The 21,662-nt window shown below is 37.0% G+C and overlaps 1 protein-coding gene across 3 annotated transcripts in view; it reads right to left on the minus strand.

The window, feature by feature from the left end:
- The window catches only part of gne (glucosamine (UDP-N-acetyl)-2-epimerase/N-acetylmannosamine kinase), a 38,651-nt gene extending 17,215 nt beyond the window's left edge, over positions 1–21,436 (minus strand). Inside the window, exons 1-6 of one of the 3 annotated variants that reach the window (XM_088632194.1) lie at positions 21,303–21,410; positions 10,651–10,674; positions 10,048–10,259; positions 2,439–2,893; positions 1,910–2,062; positions 331–543 (exon numbers count right to left, since the gene is read on the minus strand). In XM_088632194.1, coding sequence (XP_088488320.1) covers positions 331–543; positions 1,910–2,062; positions 2,439–2,893; positions 10,048–10,220 — 994 coding nt within the window. In that variant the 5' untranslated portion in view covers positions 10,221–10,259; positions 10,651–10,674; positions 21,303–21,410. Of the gene's footprint in view, positions 1–330; positions 544–1,909; positions 2,063–2,438; positions 2,894–10,047; positions 10,260–10,650; positions 10,675–15,968; positions 16,238–21,302 lie in introns of those variants that run through there. The other 2 variants (XM_088632185.1, XM_088632177.1) reach the window with 2 other exon arrangements.
- Positions 21,437–21,662: the final 226 nt, after the last annotated feature.

Below are 21,662 nucleotides of genomic sequence, written 5' to 3' on the forward strand. Positions count from 1 at the left end.
AGAATGAAAACTATTTTTGGTCACGCCTTCAATCATTTAAATTAAATTAAACATTAGACATCATAACCTTCATATTAAATATTCTGAGTAGTTTTGACTGTTATAACAAACACAATCCTAAAATTTGCCAATTATTATTTCCCGTATGTTTCAACTACCTCTTTGAGGACAGGATTGCTGTAGGGTTTACAGGTATGCGTTGGCAACAGATTAAGGCCTACAAATATATCTGCATTCTTAATCAAAAAGCAAGTACACTAAAGTATTTACGCAATAGAATAGAATAGCCCACTCCTGACCTATCTTGATATATTACACATCAAATCCAACCTGTTTCTCTTCCGGTCTGCCGGGTCCCGAGATTAATCACAGGTGTACCGAAAGCCCCAGCTTCCCGCACTCCGCAGCTGCTGTTGCCAATCATGCAGCCCGCATGAGCGACCAGCTGGATGAACTGTTCAAAGGGCACATGCTTTACTGCTCGGAAGTTAGGATGCCGCTCGATGCCTTTCTTCCTCATGACTCGGACCATCTCCTTACTGCCTGCGAATGAACCCAGACCGGTGAAGCATGTCACTGTGCTTGGGGCATTTGCCAGGGACGTTGATTTAAATGATTTTAGAGCAAACTATAAAAAGCGATCACTAGGACTAGCAGATCACTCTGCTATTTCTAGTGTTGGTCTTTAACGAAGCCCCAACGTCAGATTTTATTCAACTGAATAAAATGCAAGGTGAAAAGTTTGCATTATGTTGAATATTTATAGTTGGCACTCAGATTAATGACTATTATTGGAATATTTTAATATATCTAATGATATAATGACCCATGTGCTAAATACAAAATGAAAGGCAATGATGGCTACAACACCAATCCCTATCACTATTCTGTTGCTGAAGAAGTCTAAAATTTATGTTGAGCTTACACTCAGCCTGCCCTGTATTTCAACACATTTGACTACAAAACCTTTTTGGTTATTTTAAAAGGAATGTATATAGATATGTAGAATATTTATTTGATAATTCCTCTGTTCCAGTAGCCACAGAAAAACAAAAATACAAGTTAACTGTGTGAATGTGTGGAATAGTGAAGGAATAAGGTGCATGTATTTTGGGATGTATTTTGCTGGGGTCATGTTACACTCAGGTTACTTTGGAATCAGACCAAGGTCCTGGTGCATCTGGCATTCTCTGCTACCATTCCTGAACAGCACACATGCCAAAATACATTATTCCATTTATATTGTGATTTATTAACAAACTTCATCCTGCACTGCTCTTTAATATGCAATTAATAAGAATTTCAATATAAAATATATTACTATCACTCCACATAATACACAATACAATGCTGGGAACATTTATCAATGCAAATTTGGTTTGAACCTAACTTTTGGCTGTACAGAAATGAAAAAAATCACCTTTTAAAGATCATTACTTTGTTTTCACAGATACTGACAAGTGTTAAGTGGATTAAATATATATAAGGTGTTGGATATTTTATATTTAATTGTATGTGATTCTTATATAACAAATCTGCATTTTTCTTTTCTACTTTAGTTCTATAACTACTATACCTAACAATTATAATTAAGTCCTTCAAAGGAGATTAGACTTATTTTTTGTGACAAATATAACAGTAATTTACTAGTATTTTTAAAGAGTTATGAAGTAAAATTAGATATGAATTTTAGTTTCTATAGATAAAATACACCCAAACATGTTTAAGGAGAGAAAATCATTTGAACACAGCCTAAGGAACATTTTATATGAGCTTGTGAAATGAAGTACTTGTGTGGTTGTACTGACTCCATTATAACATCTTTCCTGCAATGTGATTCAAATGCTTTTAACATTTGAAAATGCACTATTGACAGTTTTGGTTGCAGTTATCTGATGGACAGACTCACCTGCATCAATGTTAGGGAAGAGAATCAAAGTTCTTTTATTAAAGGAAATGAGGGCATCCAGGGTAAGCTCATAGAGCTTAATTGAGTTTTTAATATCAGTTGTGACAGGGTGCTGCAGAGCCACAATGTAGTTCTGTTCTTTTACATTTTCTCCTGTTGAGCAAAAATAAACACTGTTGTGAGGATGGTTAATACAACTGTTGGATTATGGGGGTAAGATGTAGACAAACTCTGGACAGTTTTAACAAGTAAGGCTTTTGTCTGCAACTCTGCCATAATGCCTCCTACATCTTCATGGGTCTGGCCAGTGAGCATTTGAGCGAGCAGATACCTGGGATCTCTCAAGTCGAAGGTAATAAGCTTCTTTTTCATGATCAATATATTAACTCAACATATAAACCCTGTGTCTACTACAACTAGTGACTGTACTCTTCAAGGAACAGGATAATTTTATTTATGCTCCTTAATTCTGATAGATCTCATAATCCACAAATTAAGAATCTAAGCAGATTTTCACAGTATAACCTACCTAGCCAGTTTTGGACGATGTCCATGTAGTCGTCCCTGTCACGTGCAGACAGCAGCTTGTCATAGGATGGGCAGCCTGCCAGCAGGATACGGCTGTGGTCCTCACACATGGCGATGAGATGCTGCTCGGCACTTCGAGTGCAGCAGGCATGGTAGTGAGCCAGTTTGGAGATGGCATGGCGGATGGAGTCGTCGATGGTGCCACTCACCTCTCCCCCCTCCACATGCAGGATGCGGATGTTCATGAGTGCAGCAGCAGTGGCCAGAGCCAAAGCATCAAAGCGGTCACCGTGAACAATTAGCACATCCGGCTGAAGGCGGTGAAGCACATCAGGCAGCTTGACCAAGGCCAGACCAACCGACTCTACCATGGCTGCCTCATCCTCTCCACGCACAATAGTGTGGAGCTTAGAGCTGATGTCAAAGTCATCCTGCTCGATCATCCGATAAGTGTTGCTGAGAGACAGAAGAGGAGTACGTAGAATGTAATCATTACAGTTTTAACAGCTAGCAAGTGTATTTTAAATTTCTCTTTGCGTGGTACAGAATACATTTATTTCAACACACTGAGCATGGTCATTCTGAACTCTCCTAAACTGCATGACAATAATGGATTTGCATACAATCGCAATGTTTAGAGCCCTTTGGAGGTTTTAAAAGCATATTACAGACCTGTCTCAGGAGTACAGGAAGAGAACTTTTATCCTCTGGACTGGAAAATAAAGTATTTGTCTCCGTTTCAAACATTTCAACACTACTTAACAGAATAGTCTTAAGAATAAGAATACAATTGGAAGTTTAGTGTGATAGTTTATAGTATGATTCATGCAGATCTGCCAGATATGCTACAATTAGGCCATTCAAGTTAGCATAATGCTACAGTTAATCCGAAATTTAATGATTAACCAAAGAAAGAAATGGCATGTTTACAATTTTGGATTTAGAAGTATCAAGCAGAGAAAGTAGTTTAGCAGTCAATTCTACAAGAAACAAAGTAAATGTACACTTTATTGTCTGCTTGTGTCCTAAATGAAAACTACCCACATATACCCATAACTACCCATGGGTATATACCCATGAAACTAGACAACACTCAAAAGCAGTGGTGGGAGATTCCTGAGGTAACTGATAATATCAGAATAGCGCCAGAAAAGAAACAAGATGAATACTAACACAAAATGTTGTTATTGAGTTCTTATAATCAATACTTTTACTTATAGTATAATAATCTCTGTACCACATTCCATTTTGATAAATACAGAATATATTAAATGTCTACAGAAGGCATGCAAAATAGAAGAGAAGATCATCGTCTTTGAGCATCGTCATCAGGTGCTGATAAACTTTTTATTGTTGTTGTTAAACTTTCTGTGTTGTATTCACCCAGAGGTTAGCAGTGCCTGAGTGAAATGTAATTCTCAATAACTGTAGGCATGCTACATCTTTTGTCTGATTAATCATGAAATCTCCATCTTCAATGAAATGTTTACATATTGCAACATTATTTTTCTTGAACCTCTTTAAACATCTTTAAGATTTTGGTTTTGTGTTGTTTTATGATCTGCAAACCTACCAATGCAATCACCTAGGATCAAATTAGGCGCATCACATGGCAGAGATTGAATGACATTATAAATGCAGTTAACCACATTTGTTTAATTTGCTTCTAAATAAATGTATACAAGAGTTATGAATATCTTCAAGAATTCACTGGGTGGATCTTGCTGATATTGTCAAAAGCTCAATATCAGGCAAACAAGTTTTTCCTGCACTGTGACTTTTGCTGCACCATCTTTCGCTGATGCACCAACGCCTCCCCACTGCATTTCCTATTACTGTGCTATCCCCGTCCAGTCTGAAGGAGTCCAAATCTGTGCAGGTGAGCCAAGTCCCTATAAAGGCCAAGACTTGACTGGAAGACTGGAAGTTGACTCACACCGGACATTACAAATCAAAAAAATTAACGAAACACATTAACAACCTACTGCCCGTTGATACAACGCAGTGCCCTAGGAGTTTGACTGGTGTTCATCACAGCATAGTCTATGCACCAGCATGGCATCCCTCATCTCTCCAAAATGAATTAAGCAGTATTGAAAAGTTTCAGCTCTGTTCACCCAGAGGTTAGCAGTACATGAGTAACATGTAATTCTCAAGAACTGTGCCCATAATACTTCAATCGTTTCATCAAATCTCTATATTCAATAGTACAAGTATAAATTTTTAACCCATTTAACCTGAATCTCTTTAAACCTCTACTACTTTGTAGTAGACTTGAAACTATCAGAGAAGCAACATGGCCCCAAATTGATGGTATCATGGTGCTACACTGGTATTACTACTGTCATCCACTACTACTCAAAGGACCAATATTTATTTTTCTGATTCCTGTTTTTAGTCAAGTCAAACTGTTTAATTCCTTTCTTTGTTTCAGAGTATTTTTAAATATTAATATGTGAATGTAATTCATAATGGGTCTTTAGCAGGTTAACATTATTTTCAGCTTCTAATTCATTAATCATTTTATAACCTTATAGGTAGTGATCAGTACAGCTGTAAGCTCATTAAAATGTTCTCACTGCCCTTGAGCCCTGGGCTCAGATCCGATCTGGGCCACCTGCTCTGTGGAGACTACATGTTCATCACATGTCTGCATTGGATTTTTTCCCAGGTGCGCCAATTTCTTTCTATTCGCCAAAGACATGTTGCTTAGGTTAATTGGGGTCTCTGAATTGTCATTCGTGTGTGCCTGTGCAATGTAGGTACTAGAGATAGACTCTAGGTTACAATGACACTTGGCAATCAACTAGTAAATTTCTGATAATAGTCATTTTACTCTATAAAACACTATTTATTTCACTATTTCACTACAATTTCACTACTTTAGGGGGCTTTGGAACTACACACTTAAAATAACTTCCTTGTACTACTGTGTCTTCATAAAGGAAACCAGAAAATTGGGCCTGAAAAACAGAAAAATCTTTTATATGAGCTGACAGCTACTTAAACAGTCCAATCCCATCTTTCCACAAAATCTATTGTAAATAAGTAATTGTACATTTATTGTGATACACTTCAAATGGGGTCATCGACCTTCAAATAAAGGCTTTAAAAATTATTCATATGCAAGCCCAAAAGAGGCATCAAAGATATCTGAATATACTCAATAGTAACATGTACTTTTATCTCTAATCATCAGTTAAGAAATAGTAACTAATTTGAAAATTCTACCATGTTGTAATATGCCGGCAGAAAATGACAGAACCCACGTCCTCATTTTGTGTATATAGTCACATCCGGGATGTAAAACAGCAGAAAGTGAGACAACAGATGCTCAGCAGGAAATTTGCTTGTGCAAACACTCAAGGCCATGTTATATTTGCAAGTAGGAAAGGTTCACACACAGGTTAACAAGGATGCCAAGAGCTTGAGAATGTGAGAGAAAGGTGTGCTCTGGGGATGTTAATGGCAGATATGTATGACTGTGAAGCCACAGGTCCATTTAGAGTCTACCTATCCAACTAGACTAGCATCAATATCAACTGACAATAGGAACCCATAAAAGAAGCTTCCCATTCTGTGAAAATTAGATTGTCAAAGGGTAGAACATCTCTCACTTTACTTGTTGATACTGTTGTGTTTGCAGTGGCTATCAGGTCTCATGCAAGTGTGTCAAGTGTTAACATAAAATGATAAAGTTATTTCACCATATTCATATTTGCCTTTTAGATCCTGAACCCCCCCCCCTTCTACAATAAAACTCTGGTAGTGTCTTCCAAATGTATTCAACCTCTTCCAGTGATGTCCTGATTTGATGAATCACAAATTATGTATCAACTTTTAAAAAGCGAATATTTGTTTACCTGACGTTTGAACTTGAATGCTCATACTGAGCACTTCAATGGGTGAAAGAGGTTAAATGTCAAGAAAAACATGTAATCAACGCATTACATTTAGATTTTTTTTGCAAAGTATCACCCCTATTGCTATAACGAACCTAGTCTGAGTTTAGGTGTACAATATTATTTTGACAAGTCAAACTCAGTTTGCCCCTTCATACTGAGCAGCTGGTTAAGGTAGGGAAATAGTTAGGGATGCCACCTTGAGGTCAAGGCAACTATGACAGAGCTATAGAGTTCAGTTTGTGATGGTATTTGGTGTCCATGAGTCAACAAACCTGGCTTGTACTGGCGAACCCATCTTTGTCTCATTCTAAAACTAGGACAATACATCCACCTTTCAACAGGACTATGACCCAAACCACAAGGCCAAAGCTACACAGAAATATAACAAGGCTTAAGAAGAAGAAAGTAGTCTCCAAGTAATTCAGTAAAAGTCACGACAAAACCTAAGAGACAAACCGGTAGAAAAAACTTGAAAATTGCAGTCAGTTGTCCACCCTATATCCCTATATTATCTACCACACTTGTATATAATTTGATAGCCATTGTAAACAAGTACAAGATGTGCTATTATTTGACAAATTAAATCAACTAAATATTGACTATTTAATCAATGCTTTTGAAGTTGTATGAAGAATCCATAAAAAAGGAAGTAAAACAAGTTAAATTTTAATCTGGAAAGGACTAATAAAAGGTGGAGTGATTACATTTTTTTTAAAAAATCTGCAGAGATGATCTCAGGGGAGTTCATCTTGAATGAAACCTGCCTGGTCCAGACAAACCAGTTTATATAAAACCTCCAATAGAGAGAGTTAGAATTCTGCAAAGATCTTAATTTCCTTGTTAAGTAATAATACAGAGTGGCTGTTGCTTCAGATCAATGAATGCTTGTCTATCTTCGGTAATGGAGCGAGTGTTTTAGGCCAGGTCATGTGATGTTGGTTAGCAATCCTCTTTAAGGAAAGGAAAAGGAAAAAAAAAGTCATGTCCTGCAGTTATTGTGAACCCCAACCTAATAGAAGACATTCTTCACTACATGATTGAGAGCCTTTGAGCACAGACAGCTACTATCAGCGGAAAAGAGTCTGTTACTTCATTATCCGTCAAAAGTAGCTAGCCACCTACTTAGATGACTTCAGGATCCTTCTGTAAGAAATATGTATTTTATACTTCTATAATACATTAGAAAACTGAAATCACTAAAATGATCCTATTGTCTTTTTAGTAAACAAAAACAGTTTCTGAGGGTCAATAACAAGCAAAGAAATCACCTAATGAGATCATGTCTTTAAATCTGTGGCTCAACAATGATTTTGTATTACCCAACACTGGCTCTGTTGTTCCATCTCCAGCATTCTCATGCATCCCCCCTGATACCCATGCCATATCCTGTCCAAGTTTAATCCTTATATTTTGCCCTAATTCATTGTTCTTTAAAGGTCTTGTGCTTGCCCATGGAATGACATTAAACCAACAGCCTCTGCAACAACAGCTGCAGAAGCTTACTTCCCCTTTTTATCTGCAAATCGCAACTCACCTCATAACTGAAACACGAACACTGTGCACTATGTTATTGTTCTACATCCCCTAGAACTTGATTTAAGTGTCTACTCAGTAGTGTACATGTGTATGTAGCATAGCTTAATAAATTTTTTGGACAGTACTATCTGTTGCAATCTGGCTGCAGCCTGGAGAATATGGTTTTAGGAGAAACAAAGAGGCAGAGTGAGAGCCCTTCAAAGGAAGATGTAAGGACTGTATTTGAGTTGCCACGTCTTCAAACAGGCAGAATCAGTTTTACAAAACACACACACCTACCAGCCAAACGGAGTCTAGAGATAACTTGCAGGTAGTGACTTGTTAATAATAACTGTAAGAGGCATTTTACAATAACCATCTACTTTTACTTCACACCACTGTAATAGCTTATCACACATTAACATTTCTACAGCTTGTACTTAACCTAATAGAGAATGAATGAGTAAATAAGTGCTTTAAAAGATAATCTGTACAACAAGTGTTTTCCGATTCATGATTATGGTTATGGTATTTCACTACATTTAGTACATTATGCATGTAGCTATTGCAGATATAAGACTGTAAATAATAATATTAAAGTTTTCTTTTTTAGCCTTCTATTAACCAAACCTGGCTTCCTATGTGAAGGTTGAATACGTTCACTTTCCGGGTAAGTACATCCTTGTGCAGGATCACACAAAATAAACCACTTCACGATAAATTCAGTGCAAAGTGGCAATTTAATGAGGAGCTTTAGCACATGAAGCAGAATCTCTGCATTTGCCAAATATACAGATAGCAATCCTCATATGAAAACATTAAAAAAGTCTTCAAAACTTTATAGTTACAAGAAAGTAATTGTATTCATCCAAAAAATGCTGAGCATTAAAAGAAATCTTCCTTTACTGAGTGACTTTATCCGCACTGGGAGAATAAGAGTTAATTGGTCACAAGTCATGAGATGATTTAACCTTCTGAAATTAAAGCCTAGGTCATGATTTGGAAGACCAAGCGACGGAGAGGTTGACATGTTCTGATCTGGACAGGATTCTCTTGTTGGTATAGAACCCCAGATGTAGTGATTCACCTGATAGGGAGCGGTGTGGTAGCTCTCTGGCTATGGATCTGCGCCTGCGGCTGGAAGGTTGTCGGTTCATAGCCTGCGGCTAGCAGAGGAATCCTACTCCGTTAGGCCCCTGAGCAAGGCCCTTAACCCCAACTGCTCCAGGGGCACTGTATAAACGGCTGACCCTGTGCTCTGACCCCAGGCTTCTCTCCCTGTCTGTGTGCCTGTGTGTCTCATGGAGAGCAAGTTAAGGGTATGTGAAAAGACAAATTCCTAATACAAGAAATTGTACAGTATATGGCTAATAAAGTGATCTTATCTTATTGTATTACACCACAGTGATCAACTCTTGATTCCTCACTTCCTACAAGACAACATTCCAGCAGCATAATGCATGTCATGCTGCTTACAAACACTGATGATCATGTCAGCCTGCTTCAATTAAGCCTTAGGTGTTTAGAGATCAGTGTTCAGTCACATGCTTCTCTAGGCTCTACAAGAAAAGTGGGACAAAATACCACAAGACAGCATCTGCAATGTTGTACAAAGCGTGTAGCAGAGATGATCGAATTGCAATGCTTCTAGCAATCGCTACACATTCTTTTAGCCTGTGTCTCTGACAGTAAACCCCTTATTGATATGACTGGAGCCTCATTTAGCAAGAGTAATTCTGATTCTACTATTAAATCAGAAAGGAAAAACATTAATAAAACAAATTGCTGGCATAAGGCACTGTCAGTTTTTTTCTTTGATAGGATATAGTTCCTTAATTTTATTAGCTGCTGGAAATAATCTAAATACAGATTAACTCAATTCAGAATTAAACTAATGCAATTTGTTACTCTGGCTAAGTTGGTAACTGCTTTAGATCACAAGGATGGCTTAAACCAAGCAAACAACCAACCATATAAGATTGTGCAATGCAAGTGCAGCAAAATAATATGGAAACCTTTTCCTTAGTACTTTTTTACCCAAGCCAGTTAACACCTGTTACACCCATGTTTGTGTCATCCACACATTGAACTTTTCTTAAATTACCCATATTTATACATGAGTGGCAGTTAAATAAAACCCAGAGCTATGTAAGTGGAGTATGATCTCCACACTAAATAGCTCCTACTTACCCATAATCATCAATAAGATGGGAACCCAAGACCACCACCTCCAGGTCGAAGCTGTCCGGATCGGCTTTGATCCCACACATAATGGGAGCTAGTTTTGAGTAATCAGCCCGGTTACATGTAGCCACACAAATTCTCAGCTTCCTCTTCCTGCTGTTTTTCTCCTTTTGCTCCATTTGTTCTTTTTGTCTCTGTATGCTCACGTAATATAAATCCTGGGACAAAAAGAAGAAAGGAAAGTTTAAGCTTTACAATACAAGATGAACTTCACTCATACCACAAACAACTCTAGAGCAATATATATATATAATATTATACATCATTACTTAAAATATACAAAGGACTTACTATAACATACATAGGTCTTGGTTCACCAACATTTATTAAAACAAAGGGAAAACAGCCTTTTTGTGTTTTTCCATTAAAGAAAGAATACTACAGCAGTGAAAACCCTTCCCAAGGTTTTAATAAACTTGAAACTGTATGTAGATTGACACATTATTATTTTGATATTATCATTGGGTTATTTTCCAGCCATCTAATGTCAAGGTAAGCCCTGGCATTTCATGCGAGTAGGTTGTGAGGCTAAAAGACAAAAATACTTACGTGGACTTTCCTGAAATTGTAGCACTGTTGCATGAAAATACAGAACACACAAAAGGTTTTACAAAGAGAAAAGCCCATTTTTTTGCAATGGGAATAAACCACAAAACCTTTTTTAGTCATCACTGTCAAGTTCAGCCTTCGGTTTGGACAACAACCATGTTGACACAGGACCATTTCTAAATTCTTGCTGGATGATTATACATTACTTGATTGAGATTTATTAGATTTCAAATATTTGTATTGTTTTTTGCATTAGAAATGTTATGTAATTTCATAACGTATAATGTGTAAATCTGTAAAAAAAGGGCGAGAATTATCCTCAACAAACATGTCTATAGAAGCACTTGCCTCCTTTGAAATCCCAAAACATTTTTGTCCCCAGTAGCAAAATCTTTTAAGCTGTTGCACTACTTTAATAATACTGTACATCACGCACAAGATGAATGAACAAAATACAAAACATTAGCAATAGTGTGTTCTTTTAATAAATATTGAAACGCACATACCATAAAAAATATCTTATAGAATAAAACAAATAAAAAGGGGGTAACAATGTTAATCATAAAAACCTTGTAAACAAAACAAAAGAATGACTGACAACTATGTCACCAGCACAATTTAATCTAGCTGCATTTCTCTCTAAACTATTATCTCTATAGTACTATTTCTGCAAATTCCTGTAACCAGCTGCAATTCAATGCTGTCTCAGTCTGCACCCAACCTTGCAGAAATATTTTTATGCTACAATTAGATTAGACTGTACTCTGACTGCAGACATGCCTTAATAGCACACTCACATTGGTCACATTCAGAACCACATTAACGAGTCCCAGAAACATGTTGTGTTAAATTATTTACAAACACCGATTGTAAATCTTCATCCACAACTACTGTTATAGTATTACATGTTCAAAATAGATTAGCTGCTACATTTTCAGAGGGAAAAAAGCATTATCTGAGTTTACATTCCAAGCAGGATCCATCTGAACAAACAGTCTAGCCCTCTATCCTATATGAACATAACTGGGGCCCGATGTTACGTGTCAGAATAAAGATATACAGAGAAGAGACTATACCTCTAGTAATGGCTGTTGAAATAACTACAGTATATCAGGCACCGGATGACAGGTAAAGCAGTGCATTGTGGCGCCCATTAGCAGAGTGGAGCCCCAGATAGAAGGAAAAGCCAGGAAGCACTTTCCTCAGATACTAACATATGCAAAGGCTGTGGAAACCAAAGAAATGACCAAGAATGTGAACATCTCTTGTAAACTAGGGTGGGGAGGTAAATGGATTAACAAATGGACAGTTTATTAAATTTAATGGGGATCCCAAGAAAGCAACCAATTACCTTCAAATCTCTAATTCAGTGGTTCTCAAACTATGGTATGCGTACTACTTCTGATAAGCGGAGAACCGCCAGGTGGTACGCCATATGACCCTGGAACTTTGTTGTGTGCACTGAAAAACTGGGGCGGGTTTTCATATTTTCTATTTTATTCAAATTAGTTTGTGTCTAATACGCTACCTACGTACTACGATACAGTGTGCGCTAATACTTGAGCGGACACAAGAGCTACTACATAATTCTATACCATTGTATAGGAATGCATGCTACGAACGTAAGTGACCAATTGTATTTAAAAAAGTTATCTCCAGCAAATAGGGAACAATGCCAATGTTGTAAGCACAGGAAAGCATAGAAATGTGTACTACGAACGCTGGTAATCTTGTGAGCATAGGAAAGCGTGATAGATAACAGAAAAATATTTAAGAACTGTTCTAGGTTAATTTAAGAAAAATACACCGAGCGTCTCTGTGTTTCGCTCCCATGCGAATTGACAACTGTAATGCTCTACTTGCTGGGGTATCTAAATCTACATTGAATAAGCTGCAGTATGTCCAAAATTCGGCAGCCAGAATCCTGGTCTAGTACAAGTGTTCACATTACTCCTATCCTGGAGTACTTGCACTGGCTTCCTGTCAAATCCTCATGCTCACCTATAAGGCTCTCCATGGCTTGGCACCTCAGTACATGTCTAAACTATTATCGCCCTACTCCCCACCTCACAACCTTCGCTCTTTTAATTCTGGTCTCCTAACTGTACCCCAAGCCCTTCTACATTCTGTGGGTGACAGGGCCTTCTCCTGTTATGCCCCCAAGCTCTGGAACTCTCTCCCCAAGGATATCAGAGACTCACCTTCTCTAAACTGCTTCAAATCCAGACTCAAAACCTTCTTCTTTAGAAGAGCCCTAACAGGTTCTAACATAATTCTTTACCCCTCTGCTCCTACTATACTTAGTACCACCATCCACAGCCTCCTCTGTGTATTATCTTGTGTATTCTCTTTATTTATTGTTGTCATTCTGTAAAATGCTTTGAGAAGGCCACCTTTAAAAGGTGCTATATAAAATAAATTTTATATATAAATTAACCTTGTGCAGTTTTTTATTAGGGCCTGCGCCTGATTACTTTGCATTTTATCCTGTATGTTCTTGTTGTTGTTTTTAGTTTTTTATATTTATTTTTCTTATCTCTTTGTACAGCATCCTTTTGTTTGGAAAGGAGCTATATAAATAAAGGTTATTACTATTTATAACACTGTATTCTCTGCAAGTCATAATTGTGGAGATGAATGGGGGACCTTGGCAAAAAAATACAATTATGTGAGATAACGTGACACTACACTACATGAGGACCATATTATAAAATGTAACCCGTAAAGCAGACATTCTAGCTAAATCTAATTTTACTCACGGCCTCAAGCAAATTTTCCTTTATGAATCTAATGGAAATCTGGGATTACTTTAATGCACAAATAGAGAAAACCTGAGGAATATGTGGTGAAAGTGAAGTTGACCTGGCAACAAAATTCAGAGGCAGAAGAACAGAAATTCATTTATTTCACAATCTGAGAGTCCACTAATGTTATCAAATAGGTTTAAAATATTAGAGACTGCAATGAGATGTCTGAAAGAAACAAGACAATGTCTCCAGAGGCCTAGCCTGAAAAATATTGTTTGGGTGTAATGTTGATATGTTGTTTGATAGCCTGATCTCTCATAGGAAAGAACAAACAATGGAGATATAGCAAAATAAGAGAAAGACACTAAGTAAAGTTTAAGTAAACAAATAATTATTTGGACAAGCAATAGCAGAAATGTATACAAATATATCACTCATAAAATGATATAGTTTGTTGGGAGGTTTAGATAAAATTCCACATAGAAGATTAATTCTTAAATTGAAGACCACAGGCATTTAAGGAAATACATGTATTCAGAATACAAACTAAAATACAGATAAGGAAGGAATGCTGAAAGCTAGATGTTTTAATTAGAGCGGAAGTAATTAACCACAAATTGTGCTGATTAGCTTTTTAGCCACAGTTAGTGATAACATAGGGCATTCAACATTCAACACACATCAGCTTTCAGTGGGGAGGAGAACAGAGTAATGAAGACAATTCATAGATGGGGATTATTAGGAGGCCATGATTGGTAAAAGCCAGTGGGAAATTTGGCCAGGACACCAAGTCTAACACCCCTACTTTTTTCTGAGAAAAGCCCTGAGATATTTAATGACAACAGAGAGCCAGGACCTCAGTTTACGTCTTGTCCGAAGGGTGGTGCCTTTTTTACAGTATAGGTGTCCCCATCACTATACTGGGGCATAAGGATCCACACAGATCACAGGGTGAGCTCCCCCTGCTGGCACCACTACCACCTCTTCCAGCAGCAACCTGAGCTTTCCCATGCGGTCTCCTATCCAGGTACTGACCAGGCTCACACCTGCTGAGCTTTAGTGGGCTGCCAGTTGTGAGTTGCAATTTCATGTTAAGAGTTGATTTCAATTCATTATTTAAATATTTCTTCATCACATCTCTAGGTGTAATGAGTGGAGAACCACAGGAATCTATATCAGGACCAATCCTCTTCCTAATTTATGATAAATTCTAAAACACAAAATATATTTTTCTCTCCATCAAGATCAACTCGAGAGTAATTATACACAACTGAGGGATAAGTGCCTTCAAGAAAATAAAGCCCTTGAATCCTCACTGCTGATTTTACTGAAAGTTTCTCTTTTGACATCCAAGTTGAAACACAACTGCACCCTTCAAACAATCTGTAAACCACTATTCACAAGCATCTGTCTACTAGGGGTGGGACACTGTGAGAAACTCTGCATACTCCATATGCTGTAATTTCCAAATGCCTGACCATGACAACTATAGCCCATTTCTTTCACAGGCACTTTACAACAGTCAGCTTCAGTGCAGTGCTGTGAATAAATGTAACTCTTGTGTTTTTAGGGCTTCATGACATACAGTGTGGTGAAAAAGTACATCCCCTAAAAATACTTATTTGACTGTTTCACCTCACCAAACCCTAAAAGTAGATAAAACTAACCTTAATTGCTCAAGTAATTCTAATTGAAATGTCTGTTTCTCACGTTGAATGCTACTATTATTTCTAGTTAACCGTGACAACACAAGACCATTGTTCAAGCAATCCATGTGCTTTCGAAGACTTTTTTTAAAACAAGGTTTTATATAATTCAGGTTAAAATAGTCAGTTCTTCCGATATTGGTATTTTCGGGAAAATAAAATGGATTGTATTGATAATACGTCTAGCCACTGAACGTCTTTTGTGTATTATAATTGGCTACATTAAGTTAATTTTTCAAAACTAACAGTTTCGTTGTGGACAAACAGCAAGCACAAAAAGTTGGCAGCACAGTGTCTTAACTGCTAACTGCTCTCCAACATAAGTATGTTCCAAAGACCCTCTTACGACTTCTTTATCTTATACGTTTTGCTTTCTTCATAAATATTCCTAAACGGTTCAACTAACCTACACGTCCAGCCCCCGAAATGTTTTAAACATGCCGTAGTTCAGAGATCCTATCGATGCAGTTAAGTAAAGGCATTGTAAGAATCTAAACGGGATTTGCTAAAAAGAACAGAACAGTACTCGATAAAACCGTTAAATCACCAAAAACACGAATCGTTGCTGTGTGTACGCTACACCACTGAAGCAGCAAGCACTTCAAACCCAGCTTTGCTCCGTGCCACACATGCAGCGGAGAAGTGAAAAGGAGTCGGGGAGGATAAACTGCGATCCGTACTAGAGCTCTCGGTTTGCATCTTCCGGCAGCACAATACAAAACGTCCATTCATTCCAGACATTTTGCTAATCGTTAATTAAAATCCCCTACCTTCCCGATTACCAGAGTTTAGAAGTCTCAGTCTAGAGATGATAGTACATGTTACACAGCATGAGAAAAGAACAATGAAAAGCCAACTGACTCACATGCGGATTTCTGTTTGAATATTCTTCACAAGGATGCATTGTTACTTCCTGCGGATTTTATCCACTGAATGAGCTCTTGCTCTCTTGCTTGACGTCCCTTTGTTTCTAGTCTCCTGGGTGTGTAATTGAACTCCCAGACGCCTAGTTATCTCAATTACTATCGGGCTTCTTAAGAATGCCATCTGGTTCTACATTATTTGTATTGCATAGGTGTCAACGTCCATTGGCTACAAAGAGACTGTTCAGCTTTCAACTCAACCTACTGGGCTAAGTAAAGCCTACCAATCACATCATACTATAGTAATAATAGTGTTTACTCAGTTAAAACAACAATTTCCTTGAAGAAAAACCGAACTTTATTTAAAAAAATAAAAGCACTGCTGGTACAAGTGTAGTGAAGCAGAAATGAATCAATTGTAAACTCCATGTTTATACTGATAAACTTATCAGTCTTATCATAAAAGTCCTATGCTTTTTGGTCATTGATTGAATGGGAATTGTAGGCCTGTATCAATCCCTGGACTCATGCCACCATACTACAGTAACCTACTTTGTATTTTTTACTGTCAAAATTGAAAACAATACAGTTCTAACTTCTATAAGGGAAGGTGCATTTAAAACTGAAAACAGGAGGTTGTTTTTACACAAAGTTTCTTTCAAGTAAAAGCTGGATATGATCCTTGGATCAACTTCTCACTAAAAAATAAACAAGCAAGATAGGTCAAGTTGCCCCTTCCCATTTGCAAAATCTGTTATTCCCAACAAAGTACTTTGTCATGTCCTCCTCAAATACAACAGCACCCCAAAAAGCGAGTTGCAGAAAACTTTATGTGAATGATGGATGAACATGTCAAAGTACACTTGTTTTTAGAAAGTCATTTTCATAATGGCTGACTACACTTTTCTGAGCAAAGTGTTGCTCAGAAAGGTTTGTGCGTTACATAATTTATTCTTCACCGAATTCAAACATTGTGCTCAGGCTGGGTCTGAGGTTTTGGATGGGTTTTGTTTTCGGTAACAGACCTTAGTACTCTTTCAGTCAGTATTTCTGTGAGAGATGACCAAAATGCCAAACATCAGTGTAGGAGGACTTTTCAGCAATCTCCCTCCAGGCTATATTAATGCACTTGGACAGGAAGTGGTCTTTAACATCAGTTACCTGATACAAGCGGATCTGCCTTACACCCTTGTAAAACTGCCTGAGGTGCAGACTGATCTGGCTGTCAATTAACCATTTCAGTATAAGGGCTACTCCACATTTCTCACTGGAAGCCTTGCTTTCTCTTTTAATGTAGTCTATGGGCCTAAAACCTATTCACAACTTCAGAACCTTTTGGACAACGTTGTCACGCATTTTCTACTTCTATGCAATTATGCACTGTTGCCTTGTTCTTTTTGCTTTTCTAGATAAAGCTTGTAATCAGTTCTGAATTCTCAACAAGCTAATAAATGAACAGTAGAGGTTGCTAAGGTAATGGAACTTTTACTTTTAAAATTACCACTAACCTGACTACTAGTTCCAATAAGACGGATAAATACTATATAAACCATTTCCAAACGTATACTTAAAAAATGTTCATGCACAGACAAATGTTTCAGACAGGGTTAGCATATTTCAGACATTTCAGTGACTACATTCAAAGCTAAATTACAACTGGCATAATCTCTGAACCATAATAATGTAATATTTAATTAGTGTAATCACCATAATAACATGCAAATAAGTAAATAAATTGGAGCGTCAAGATGAGTAATATTCAAAGTATATTTTGACAAGTCGAGAAACATTCAATTGAAGTTTTTCTTGTACTTGAGCACACAACATATAGAGTACCGTACTTACAGCCAACATGATAAAACACGGCAACGTCATAAACAAGGAGCAAAATATATAGTAAGAAACATCTGTTACAGCAACCATATATGTGGATTGCTTTTATTGTATGTTACCTGAACTTAAAGTGTTAATTAGTAGTAACAAAAATAATCCACATTCTCTGAACAACATCTAGTTACTTCATTCACTCTATGAAGATTAAGCTTTTAATAAGTAATGATTTATTACCAACCAAAAGAACACTTTCTTGTGATCAATTCATACAATTGAAAAGAAAAAAGGCTATAAAATAAAGGAAATTGCACAGATATAGTGCTCTTTCAATTCTTGAACTTGACACTTCATAATTAAAGGCTTATTCATTATATACTGCAGTATTTGGATTTTTGTACACCTTTTCCAATATTAATATTTCCAGAATACAATTGAGAATTTCCACGCTGTGTTTTAGAGGCTTAAAACTCAATAATGAATAATTCTACTTGATTCTTTTCAGAATGTAACTATCTGCCTTACTAAGATATTCAAAGAAATAGGTATATTTATTTCTATCATTTAAATATTCTTATAATTTACAAGTTTTAAACCTACGATGAAGCTTTTGTTTGGATCACTTTCAACTGGAGTAGGCTTTCAATATCTTTTTGGAGGACTCTCCAAAATAAGAAACAGTATTTTTGGCACTTAAATGTATTTACAGTTTCCATCAGACTGAAACAATAACTAAGCAGGAAACAAATGGAGTGACATGAAGATTAACAAACAAGATATCTCCAACCCTCGTCCTGGAAATTTCCAATCCTTAAGTATTATAGGTCACATGTTTTTGTAGATGGGCAACAACTGTATTCATGCGCACTGCTGAAACAAGCAAATAATCAGTTCAATAAGTAAAGTTTGGTCCTTGAGGGCTGAAGATTACTTACATTGTATTCATAAAAAATCTAGGCGTTGCATGATTTAAAAAAAACACAGTTTAAGTGAATCAATTGTTCCATGTTGTTCCATGTCTTTAGAAGTTTGTGATCGAAACCTTTTGGCCTATGGGAAATTCATAATGGACTACATCTTATTAATACTGTTGTACAACAAGTAAAACTTGTTTGACTTATTTGTTCATAAAAGGGAGCATTCCTACAACATATGAACACAATTTCCTTGAAAACAAAAATGAATTAAACTAATAGTGACCTACAAAACCAGCTGGACTGGGGTCTTCTAGGATCAGCATTGGAGATCCCTGTCCTACATTGTCTTGATGTATACAAATTAAAATCCTTAGCACAACTCCAGAAAAATGTGTATTTGTTTTTTTTTTTAATGAGACAAAATGTAATGTACATACATCTGCCACCAAAAGCCATAGAATTAAACAGCACACTTCTGCCATCTACTGAAAAAGTGATGAATTACAATAATCCAATACAGTGTCGCAAGGGAGCGAGTTTATCCTGGCAAGCAACAAACGCAGGGAGGATAGACCCTGGACAGCACGCCAGTTCGTCACAGGGTAGACACTCAGACACAGACACGCACACACTCACACCAGGGCTACTTTTTCCAGAACCCAATTAACCTACCAGTATATCTTTGGACTGTGGGAGGAAACCCATGGGAACATAGGGAGAACATACAAGCTCCAGGCAGACTGCACCCGAGGAACTGAACCCAGGAGTCCAGCGGTGGGGGGCAGCAAATCAAATACAATCAAATTTAAGGCAGAGCAGGATATTTGTATAATGCAGGATAGGCCCACAAGAATGGCAACAAAATCAGACCCCAAGACTTGATCAACATAGTACTGTGCAGTCAGGCTGCCATCAATTACTATAAATGATCACCTATTAAAAAAATCCCCTCAACACCAGGGCCCAATCAATTCCCTCAATAATGAGGAAGGTCTAGTGCTTAAGCAACATTCATTGTAGGACACAATGAATGGATGCATAAGTCAAATTATTCCATATATATTTCAAACCAGTATACCAGATCTGGATTATTGTTTAAAAAACTACACACACATAAGAGGAACAGTTTAGTATATAATGCGTCTTTGAAAGAAGCAAGACCCTCTGTGCTCACGATCTGTGAAATACCAAGTCAAAAGTACATCAAAACCATTTACAAAAAATGTAAATCATTAAAATGCAATATAAATCAAAATGTTGTGGTCAGTTAGTTCCTGGTGTAAACCTCCCTCATTCACAAATGTGCACTAATAGTGGAGTTTTGAAAAATTCCATGATTTCTAGGAATTGCATATTACAAAAAATGATATTGCCAATCCGTTTAAATAATCTCCAAGAACTTAATATTTAAGCACAGTGACATCTTATACAACTGTCAGATTCAAACCATAACACCATGGCTGGTGATATTCAGAAATTTACATGAAGTATAAGGGCACTTCTGAGGCCATATTAAATACAGATACCGGTCTATTTTTTTTTAATTTAAGTGAGGAAGAAATGAAACCTTAGGGGCTAGGAAACGATGATGAGTCACACACGCATGTTTAGTGCCCTTGATTTGACATGAGGTGATACATTTACCACCTGTGTACCACAATCACCTGCTAAATTAAAGCATACAAGCACCTAACTGCAATGCATGCACCAAGTCAGAACTGAGAAAATTATTGTGATTAATTTATAAGTGATTAATTTAGTAGTGATACAAATGTCTTATTGCTCATAGTACTGTTCTATTTTCAGACTAGATTTTACTCCTAAAAATCAACAGATCTGCGCCTGTGACTGGAAGGTTGTCGGTTCGTATCCCGTGGCCGGCAGAGGAATCCTACTCCGTTGGGCCCCTGAGCAAGGCCCTTAACCCCAACTGTTCCAGGGGCGCCATATAAATTATTTCGCAGAATGTTCACATAACAGCATTGAATCATTAGATTACATAACAATATCCAAGCATACATTTCGGACAACCCACTGTTTCATACTGTATCGAGGCATTTTTCCACTAGCGTCTTTTTCCTTGAGAAAAGAAAATAACCTGGCAAAGTCTGTTTTAATCATAAACCATAAACCTAATGCTATATATTGCCTCATGGTATTATTTTCATTATACCTCTTTACGTTTTCCGTGTACAATGTTTTTTGTAAATAATTAACAAGTGTTATACAGTAGTATTGGTCAGTCCAAACAGAAGAAACGTTCCTAAATACAAAAGTAAGCACTAACAAATCGCTCATACTGTAACTAAAATTAGAAGTAGCAATGCAAAAGTTGTCCTATCACAAAAGGCACGTCACAGATACATAATGTATATACTGCAAGATACATTGAATCATTGTTGTTATCACACCTCTAAAAATATTTTTAATCCTAATACATTATTGTAAACAAGAAAACTGATCAAGCACAATACACGAGGAACATTTAATAGAAATATTTGAAATAATGACGTGTCACAATCTAATGAATGTCTGATAATTCGTCAGAACCAAAAACAGTCAAAACGAGGAATATTAGATTTACAGTACCTTATATCACTCCTAAAAACAATGTCCTGATTGATCACTTACTATAAATCCACAGTTTCTAACTTTCAATCCACTAGCCACTGCCTGCTACTCCCCAGTGCAAACAGATTAACGTCCCCCGGATACATTACGCTACACATTTTAGTTCCTATTAAAGGTCAACTTGTTTATGACATTTGCACAAGGACAAGATCAACCCGATTAATTCCTTTTTTCCCTCCTGGGTTGTCAAAATATTATAGTCGCCGCAACATTCGATTTCTCACTTATTTTTTTTTTCTTTCTGTGAGGGTGGTTTAGCGTTTTAGCTAGCAATATACGAGATATTGAGTATGAAGGTATAACCTTTTTTAAAAGAAA

The sequence above is a fragment of the Lepisosteus platostomus genome, chromosome 1 (genome assembly GCF_059453375.1).
Source record: "Lepisosteus platostomus isolate fLepPlt1 chromosome 1, fLepPlt1.hap1, whole genome shotgun sequence".
In the NCBI taxonomy this organism is placed as follows: domain Eukaryota; kingdom Metazoa; phylum Chordata; class Actinopteri; order Semionotiformes; family Lepisosteidae; genus Lepisosteus; species Lepisosteus platostomus.